Raw genomic sequence first — 9,052 nt, forward strand, 5'->3', positions numbered from 1 at the left:
ACTGGAAAGCTCCTAAGCCTTGTCTGATTAGTGTGGGGAAGAGCAGAGAGGAGGTTCAGACTTCAAAGTGCAGGAACACAAACGCCTGGGACGGTGCAGAGCTCTGAGGGCTGAGCGAGCCTGTCTCGCAGGGCTCTGTGCTCAGCACACACAGGTTTGTGAGGTCAGTGTGGCTCTGCTTGCTGCAAACCCCCCAGCAGGGCCCACACAACGCCGGGGAGAGCAGGATGGACAACACCCACTTCCTGCACAGAGATTTGGGCGGGTGCTTTGCAAGGCAACTGTTGGCTTTCCAAGAATGATGTTCAACAGAAGCTGCTCCTTATAGAAAGGAGAAAATGCTGAATATCCCCAGCCACTGGAAGGCTGAGAAGAATTGGCTCTAGGTAAGTACAATGACAGGAACCCAGAAGAAGGGGTAAACTCTGCTGGTTTGCAGTGATCAATTTTGCAGCGACAAATTTTGCAGCTGTATCTGCCAAAGCCCTGGGCTGTGCCTGGCCTGCTCGTGCTTGGCAGAAGCGCATGCGTCTGTCGCAACCAGCAGAAGGAAATGTTACTGAGCTCCACTTCCTTAAGGGTCTGTGGTGGCAGAGAGGCACCGTGCTCCACGGAGAGGCTGCGAGGGACACAGCGAGGTACAGATGTGCTGTGGCAGTCCAGAGGGAGCTCTCAGAGCTCTGCTCACCCTCACAGCCAGCTCTGGCTCACTTTCGAAGGTGTTGCTGCACCCGGGGCACCTTTGCCATGCAGAGCAAAGGTTGAGCAGGCTCATCCAGCCTGGCAAGCACAAGGCTGATGCCCTCAGCTCCTGAGGGTGGTGACTGGGCAGCCCAAGAACAGAATTGTGCCAGGGAAGTGGCACATGCTGAGCTCTGACAGCCTTCCCAGGGTGCAGCTGAGAGGGGAGGGTTGGACACACAGGAAGTTCAGGTTTTCATAGCTTGTGGGCTTGGCTTTCACATCTGCTGGAGAGTTACCTGCTTGCACTTTGTCATACTGTAAGTTGTGTTTGTATCTTCATTCATTCATCTTTTTTTCTTGTGTAAGGGAAAAGGTAGCATGAGGCTGCTTTTTAAGTATAAATTTTTCTCTGTATAAAGTTATTCCTGTTAAGATATAAAAAGCAAATGCAGAGTTGCACAAGACCATGTAGCAAAATATTCAGCAAAATGTGAAGGACACTACCTCTCTTGCTAGCAAAACATTTCTGTCTGCTTTTGAAGTGTTTCACCTCTTTTTATTTCTAGTTGGGGTTAGTTGATCCGTGGAGAATCCCAGCATGGAGCAGAAATGCTGGAAAGTGAAAAGGAAAGAATGTCACAAGTGGTCAGATTTGCAAGCTCATGTGATTAGGGCAGACTGGGAGCCCCAAGTCTCGGCAGGGGAGCTGGCAGGGGTTAGCAGGGGTTATCTGGAATGGGGATAGAGGGAAGAGAGAGTTGGGCAGCAGTGGAAAAAAGCTGCCTGGAAACATCATCCCACCCCACTTCCGTGCTTTCCCTTCCATTTCCCCGCTCCCCACCTCCCTCCTCAAATTCCATCCTTCAAATCTGCCAACTTCAAATTCTTCAGCCATGCCAATAGCAGCAGCATCATCTTGCTGTGCAGAGGGGAAAAAAAGGGACAGCCATGTCCAAAAAAATCTCCTGGTAGTGCTGGATCTCTTGAATGCCCTGCAATGGGAGAGAAGAATAGTTTGGAGCATTTTCCTAGGAGCAGGCCTGGCTGGTGTTGCTGCATACACAGGCAGGGCTGGAATGAGGTCTGTCTGAAGGAGACCGAGGCTCTTCCTTGCCCTTTGCTCTGGCAGCGTGGGGCTGCCACGCCTTTGCTTTGGGGACCTTTGCACTGTAAACAGCTCTGTGAGCGAGCTGCTCCTGTAATGATTTCCCCTCACTGGCCTGCTCTGAATACTCTTCATCCCTGCCAAAATACAAAGGGCGTCAGAGCTGGATAAATGATCATTTCCAGTTTCTGTTTCGATATCGTGTTCAGATTCTTCAGGCAGCTCAGAGTAGCTCTGTCACAGACCTTTGGAAGATCAACAGCTGGCAGCTTTTGGCTATGGATATGTGATCCATGATAGGCAATGTTGTAGGGGCAGCAAATTGGTGAGATACATTAAAAAAGTGTTGTCCGGGACCAAAACTGGGGGATTAAATGAAGGGTGAAGCACAGCAAGCAGCAAAGTAAAATCCCATGAGTTGGAATTATTGGTGGCTATCTGTTTTTTCTTCTCTTTGTAGGTGCTGTGTCTAGGATAGAGTGCAGAGCAGAGACTTTGCTGGTAAGTAATGATATCCCCTCCTGCAAGTGAGAGCTGCTTTCTCACTCCCTGTCCTCAACAGGACAGCAGGGAGAAAATAAGATTCATGAGCTGAGATAAAGCCAAGGTGAACATTGGGCAAGACAGACTTTACTTGGGGGACGTTAATTTATTGCCAATTAAAATATATTTAAATTGTGAGAAAAGAAAATTAGATCACTTATTCCTCCTGCATAGATTCCCAGGTTAAACTTCACTCCTTCATTCCTGACTTTTCTATCCCCTCCTACCAAAGCAATGCAGAAGGGAAGGGAAATGGATATTGTCCTCAGTGTGTAAGACTTGCCATCTACTCCTCCATCATTCTCAAAAATTTCCTGTGCTTCAGCAGGGTTCATTTCCCATGGGCTGCAGTCCTTCAGGATAAACACGCTCCAGCATGGGTTCTTCTCCATGGACTGCAGCTTCCCTCAGGGCCTGTCCACATGCTGCAGCGTGGCCTTCTCCATGGGCTGCTGGGTGGATCTCTGCTCCATGGACCTCCACAGGCTGCAGGGGCACAGCTGTCTCACCATGGCCTTCTCTGTGGGCTGCAGGGCAATCTCGGCGTCAAGTGTATTTTCTTAAAATGTTATTTTTAGGAAGATACATTTTGGAGAAAATCAGTGGCACAGGTCCAAGCCAGAGAGGTCAGGGTCATTCTTAGGTACTTACCATGCCCCATAAACATCCAAACACCAATTCCTCAGTTCTGGGGCAAACCCGCACTTTCCAGCTGAAGGGGGTCTCCTTTTTTAAGAAGCGAATAGATTTCTCATCAGGGATACTGCACAATTTGACAGCTTTGGAAAAGACGCCTACTTTGATCTGGATTTCTTTTCCAATGCAGGGCAGAGCAAGCAGCCAAGTGCCCATCAGCTCTTCTGCACTTGTGTTGTCTCCTGACTCATCTGTCTGCTCCTGAAAATGGAGTATGCCTGGTATTGGCTCGATGATTCCAACCAGTGGATTGAGTATGGGAAAGAGGTGAAATTCATCTGCTGTTCATGCCAAAAGCTTTTGTTAAGCCATCTTTGGAGAGTTCTTTAGAGCGTGTTGTTCTGCAGCTGGTGTGTTCTACACGCACCGCTGGGTGCCCCTGCAGTGCTGCTCCAATGCCTGGGTGGAATTGTCTTCTTAATTGTCCCTCAAAGCAGGACTGGAACTCTGTGAAAGCTTTCAAGGGACTGGCTTGGGAAGCGGGTGAATTTTCCAGAGCTGACAAACATAATTTGGCCTGAGCTGCCCACACAGGCTGTGGGGTTCTTTGTTGCTGCTGTTAGAAGCAGCTGTGCTCGGTGGGGTACCCCTCCATCTCAGTAGAACAAAATGCTTGAAGCCACAGAGACTTCAAAACATCCTCCTGCCACAGAGGCCTGGGGAAACATTGATATTTCCCCACAGTGGCACCTAAACCAAAGGGTGGTTTCTAACACATATCATTTCCTTGTTCTTTCTGCAGCACCCAGGTCATGCCACTGCCACTGTAACATCTGCATTTCTAGAGAATGAATATCAAGCTGACAAGAATGGTGTTATTTTCTTCAGGGCTGGTTCTCAGCAGTATAAGTTAGACTTTGCAGGTGAAGTATCTCCTTGTTTCAATTTCATTTCATAGCGCAGCTGGCTTGAAGGTTTTCACATTATGTCTGCATCTCTTTGAACAGCTCTTCTTCCTCCTGCAAATTTTCTCCAAGCAGAAATTGAGCAGTAGGTAAATTTCTCTAAACTTTTGACATGCCCCACTTGAGCTTCTACACTTGGGCATCTGTAATTAAAAAAACATACCTGACAATATTGTACATTCAGAAGAAGAGTTGAGAGTAAATGCTTCATGGCACCTTGGCTTATACATTTGTGTTTAAACACCTGAAAAGGAAGAATGAGAAATCAGGGGAAAAAAAAGGCACTGAAAAGTCAAAAGGTGAAGAAGTGAGCCTATAGTGAACATCTTGCAAGCTTCTTACAGGGAGAGAAAGCACAATGCAGCAAACAAAAATTTAGGGCTGGTTGCATAGAGAGAGAAATGGGATAATGAAAAATGCTTTTCTGTTTCTAATTTATTTACCCGTCTTAAAACTCCTGTTAGCTTTCCAAACTTTAAATGTTTCCTGGCATGAGTAAAGAGTGGCGTTTAAAGGAGGAAACAATGGATAATTAGCCATGTCACACAGCATGTGCTCTGTGATATTGTTACAGGACCAAGAAGGGAGGGCAGGCTTTGCTTTTAGCACCATGGAGCAGCCCTGTGCTACCAGGAAAGCCAGGTTTGTGGCCCCCATTGCACTGAAAACTCTTTCCTGCTGCAGGCCTGCCATCAGATGTGGTTTTCTCTGGCCAGCAGCCTGGATGTGAATACCAGTGCAGGTGCAGTTGGTGCTTGGTTGCCTTCAAGTTTCACAGCCTATGCTAGCAGGTGGCTGACCTTGCTGATCTCCAAGTAGGAGCAGTGCAAGTGGGAATGAAGTTTGCACTGGGGTGGGTGGGATACAGAGAGCACCACAATGCAATATTCAGGGCTACCTCCTCTTTTAGTTTTACTTAACATGGAAGAGCCTGTCCCTAGACAATGAATTATCTCATTATTGAGTTAGTGTGTTTTTCTTTCAAGACATGGTCCAAACAAATGTGCTCTTTAAAACTCAAAGAAGTGTTATTCGACTGCCTAAAGAGTCTGAAGATGGACAAGATGGAAGGTAATACACATATTGTTTAACAATGTCTCTAGAGGACAGCACCTTTCTGCTAAGAAGTTCCCCCTATCTGCCTAGAATACAATTTTATACTTCTTAAATTAATTTTTAGATACCTTTTTCTGACTGGTTTAACAGTACATTTTGCAGTGACAGTATTTGTAAATTATGCAACGCTTCTGTAAAACTCTCTGGAGGGATGTTTGCTGGCAGTCTCTGGCAGCTGTGACAGACCACTAGAGCAGATCTGCTCTCTCTGTGAGAGGCAAGGCCGCATAGGGCTGACATAACTGTGCCAGGAATTTTTATTCCTTGATTTATGCCCTAACACTAATAAATAAACTGTGCAGCAATTAGGAGCAAGGGACTGCCAATCCCAAGAGCTGTGGTGCATGTGGATGTCATCTCTTGGAAAGCTGAGGATAAACTAAAACTCAGAACAGGCAAATCCACTGAAATGAAGTGAATTAGAGGCACTTACTTGAGATACCCTATCTTATGGCTTTTTCTAAAATAAGTTCAGCTTAACAGAATTTGAACACATCTGCTATAAATGTTATTTTTGCTACTGATTTATTTTAGTAAGAACTGTCTCTGCTTTAGAAACTCACCAGCAGACAGTGCATGTGAAGCTGAGGGTTCAATTAAAGTGTTGGTTCAACCTAAGGTGTGTTCATTCAAAAAGAAAACAAACTATAGCTTGTGAATGGATGCCTGAAGGCTGCTTTAGAACCCGTGGTTAGATTCACCATAAGGGGATTTGGTTAGGAGTATCACCAGCTGACTGGCTCCTTTTTCTATTCTGTAGCCAAAACATGACTCTATCACATCCTGTCTATCCTCCACAGTGGGACCAAACTGCACTACCTGATATTGGGTACAAGGTAGGACTTTCCAGCTCTCCAGTGGGTAGGGAGAGCTCTCTCCTGCACTGATCTTTCCAAGACCATAATTCAAGGCAATTGAGATATTACCAGCTTTTAAATGTGTCTTGTAAAATAAGCAAACTATGATGTGAAACAAGACTGGTATCATCTCCCCTATAATACCACACAGGGTAAGAAAGGCCATTGCTGCTCGTACCTGTCCTTTGCACTCTCCCAAGGCACTTCATCCCCTGATAAACCAGATTAATTGTATCTTAGGGTGGTATTTCCTCTGTCAGTTTGGGGCAGGATGTTATTTGCTGCGGTAAAACTGCAGCTTAGCCCTGCAGGGCAGAGTAGAGTAGTGTGTCAGATGAAGGGGAAACTTTCACTCTGCTTCAGCCTGAATGCTGCTGCATTTCAGCTTTAGGTACTCTGAGCTAAAAATAGTCCAGATGTGGAGGTGCACCCTCAAAATGAAGCCTGTGTGGGATTGCACTGGTTTCCCTCAGCTGGTGCCTGTTCTTCCACATGGGGAGTGATGGTAAAGGAGGGTTGATAGGAAAAGAAGCAGCAGCTTGTGATTTTTGTGGTAGGGCTTTTCAGCAGATGTGAGAAGGTTGAGGAGTCCTTTGAAAGGACTGGGAGTTGTTACTCTCAGTAATACCTTATTTTTAGTGCTTTAAAAATTTTCAGTTGATACAGCTCAGCACTGATTCCCAAGAATATATAAAAATCAAGAGGCTGTTTGAGAAGACAATGAAAAATTACTGCATCAACCAACTGCAGAGGATTCAGAACCCAACACTTTGGGACATTTTTCAGTGGTTTGTATCTATTTTATTTCATTATCCTTACTGTATGAGAAGACTGGTATTTCCTGATCTCTTGTCCTCCGTAGTCTACATTGGAGCTGCCAAATTCAGCAGTCCAGCAGAGGTGAGGCTGCCACACATCTCTCTGCCCAGGTCTGGCTGGTGGCCCAGACTTATGACTGCCCCAAAACCTGTCTCGCTTGAGGCTTCCCTGGGGCACTCATGGAAGGGGACTGTGGCTCCTCTCTCTGTGACTGAGTTGTTAGCATTGCATCTGTATTCTTTTGTGTGTGCAGAAATGAGCCTTTTATCCCAAGCAAAATATGTATGTGATTCTTGCTAGTGTCATTCAAAAAGTAAATTCTTTTCCTTCATCATACTGACTGAGCTTTGGTGTTTCAACTTTATTCTTTTGGTTTTAGCCTCTTCCACCCAGGAGTTAGGAAAAAAAAAAAGAGGAGACTTTTTTTGCTGATAAAGATAAGGGCAGAGATTATACAATCTTCACTGTAGCTTCACACAGCTCTGTTTTATAATCATATTTATGTATTCAGGATTTATATAACATGGGAACTGACCAATTCCTAGTCAGAGATGTTTGTCTCTTTACTCTCTCATGTGGTATGAAGTTGTGGGTGACACAGTCCATAGTGCTGCTGAGAACTTTTTGTTTTGCTGGCAGGAGCCAGCCTGTGTGGCAGGGTACCAGCAGAAGTGCAAAGCAGGCAGTAACCCCAGCGAGAGTGGTTTGTGTCACTGTTCCTCCATGACCCAGAAGTAGGGAGGAGTTGAGTTGGGAAATTTTCCTTGTGTGAACCAGGAAAACAAGTAGGGGTTGTTTGTTTATTTTGTTTTTGTTATGTTGGGGTTTTTTGGGGGGGGAAGTTGTGTTTTTTTTTGTTTTGGTTTGGTTTTGGGGGGGGGTTTGGATTTTTTTTTGTTGTTGTCTCTAGGCAAAAAGAAAAGATGAAGAAGCTCCATCAATTGAAAGGGGTGAATGAGAGGCTCCTGTTCCATGGCACAAATCCATCCCATGTGTCTGCCATCTGTGAGCAGAACTTTGACTGGAGACTCTGTGGGACTCATGGGACAATGTATGGAAAAGGTACAAGTGCAGAAGGGTGTAGGGGCTGTAGCAGCAGGGACTGCAGACCCCAGCCAGGCTGGGGGATGGGGGTGCGAAGTGCCTGATGGTTCCTGACCCACTTACTCCTGCCTTTAGGGCACAGTCACCTGTGCACATCTGCATTGCTTTAGGTAGCACCCACAACAGCAATCCCATTCCAGGAAGGGCTAAAACCACCTCTCTTTGCCTCAGGTACCTGCTCTTGGACAGGTGAGACTGGGAGGCTGATGGTGAAATGTGGACTGGAGTTTGTCGGTACCTTACAATAAGCCAATGTGGCAACACCTGGCAAGAATGTTCCCACACATTGTAGGGCTAGCTGGGCTTGCTGGATTGCTGGCTGCCAAGGTGCCGGTAGCAGGTGCTTGTCCCTTGGCTGGTGTGTTGTCTGACCTGTGGCTTTTTCTGCTCCCTAGGAAGCTACTTTGCCAGAGATGCCAGCTATTCCCATGAGTACTGCTCCTCTCTCGGTGGGCGCTACAGCATGTTCGTAGCTCAGGTTCTCGTTGGAGACTTTGTGCGGGGGAACCCTGAGTACTGCCGCCCTCCACCCAGAGACAAAAACTCAAACAGACTTTATGACAGCTGCGTGGATGACCCCACAGACCCTTCCATCTTTGTCATCTTTGAGAAGCAACAAATTTACCCTGCCTATATCTTGGAGTACAGCCTTGAGACCAGCTGTGTGGTCCTGTAATGAATGGTGGAATGTCTTTTGAATTCACACTGCATAAATTACTCTTCAGTACAGTTTTTAGAAATGTTTGTTCAATTTTAGTTGTAGCTTTAGAGCACTTTGTAGTGCAGTGAACCAGTATCAATCCCCTGATTGTTTGGGGGACATAGTTATTTGTTAGGGGCTATTCTTTCCCCAGAAGCAATGACAAGCTTTAGCATTCAGCATATCTCTAGCCTGGAATGGGGACGAACCTGCCTTACATACCATGATGCAGTGACACCTGCTGAGTTGAAATGACCTTGGTCCACTGATAGGTCACTTCGGGTTGATTCCTGCCTGTGATGGTGCTGATATGCCAAAGGGAGGCTGGGCAGGGAATGTGGAAGAAGGAAAAGTGAAAGTACCTACATCATGGTGCTCAAGAGAGGAATCATGGCCCGTCTTTGAAGTAAATGGCAGGAAGCTCCTGCATCCTGAAGGCGTTGTAATTAATGCTGGCAAAGAACTTTGGTTTGTTTCCTGGTCACATTGCTGACATTTCTTCTTACCTTGTTCTGCTGTGTCA

At 46.2% G+C, this 9,052-nt stretch overlaps 1 protein-coding gene across 2 annotated transcripts; it reads left to right on the plus strand.

The window, feature by feature from the left end:
* Positions 1-261: 261 nt before the first annotated feature.
* Positions 262-8,551, plus strand: LOC102034298 (protein mono-ADP-ribosyltransferase PARP12). Of its 2 annotated transcripts, XM_031061451.1 has the most exons (9): positions 262-386; positions 2,250-2,290; positions 3,159-3,295; positions 3,771-3,891; positions 4,920-5,004; positions 5,810-5,885; positions 6,564-6,694; positions 7,636-7,787; positions 8,225-8,551. In XM_031061451.1, exons 3-9 carry the CDS (start codon positions 3,236-3,238, stop codon positions 8,503-8,505), a joined length of 906 nt encoding a protein of 301 aa, XP_030917311.1. In that variant the 5' UTR covers positions 262-386; positions 2,250-2,290; positions 3,159-3,235; the 3' UTR covers positions 8,506-8,551. The 2 variants fall into 2 exon arrangements, with proteins under 2 accessions (XP_030917311.1, XP_030917312.1); XM_031061452.1 differs by lacking the exons at positions 262-386; positions 2,250-2,290 and having other exon boundaries at positions 3,132-3,295.
* Positions 8,552-9,052: the final 501 nt, after the last annotated feature.

The sequence above is a fragment of the Geospiza fortis genome, unplaced genomic scaffold, assembly GCF_000277835.1.
Source record: "Geospiza fortis unplaced genomic scaffold, GeoFor_1.0 scaffold8, whole genome shotgun sequence".
NCBI classification, from domain to species: domain Eukaryota; kingdom Metazoa; phylum Chordata; class Aves; order Passeriformes; family Thraupidae; genus Geospiza; species Geospiza fortis.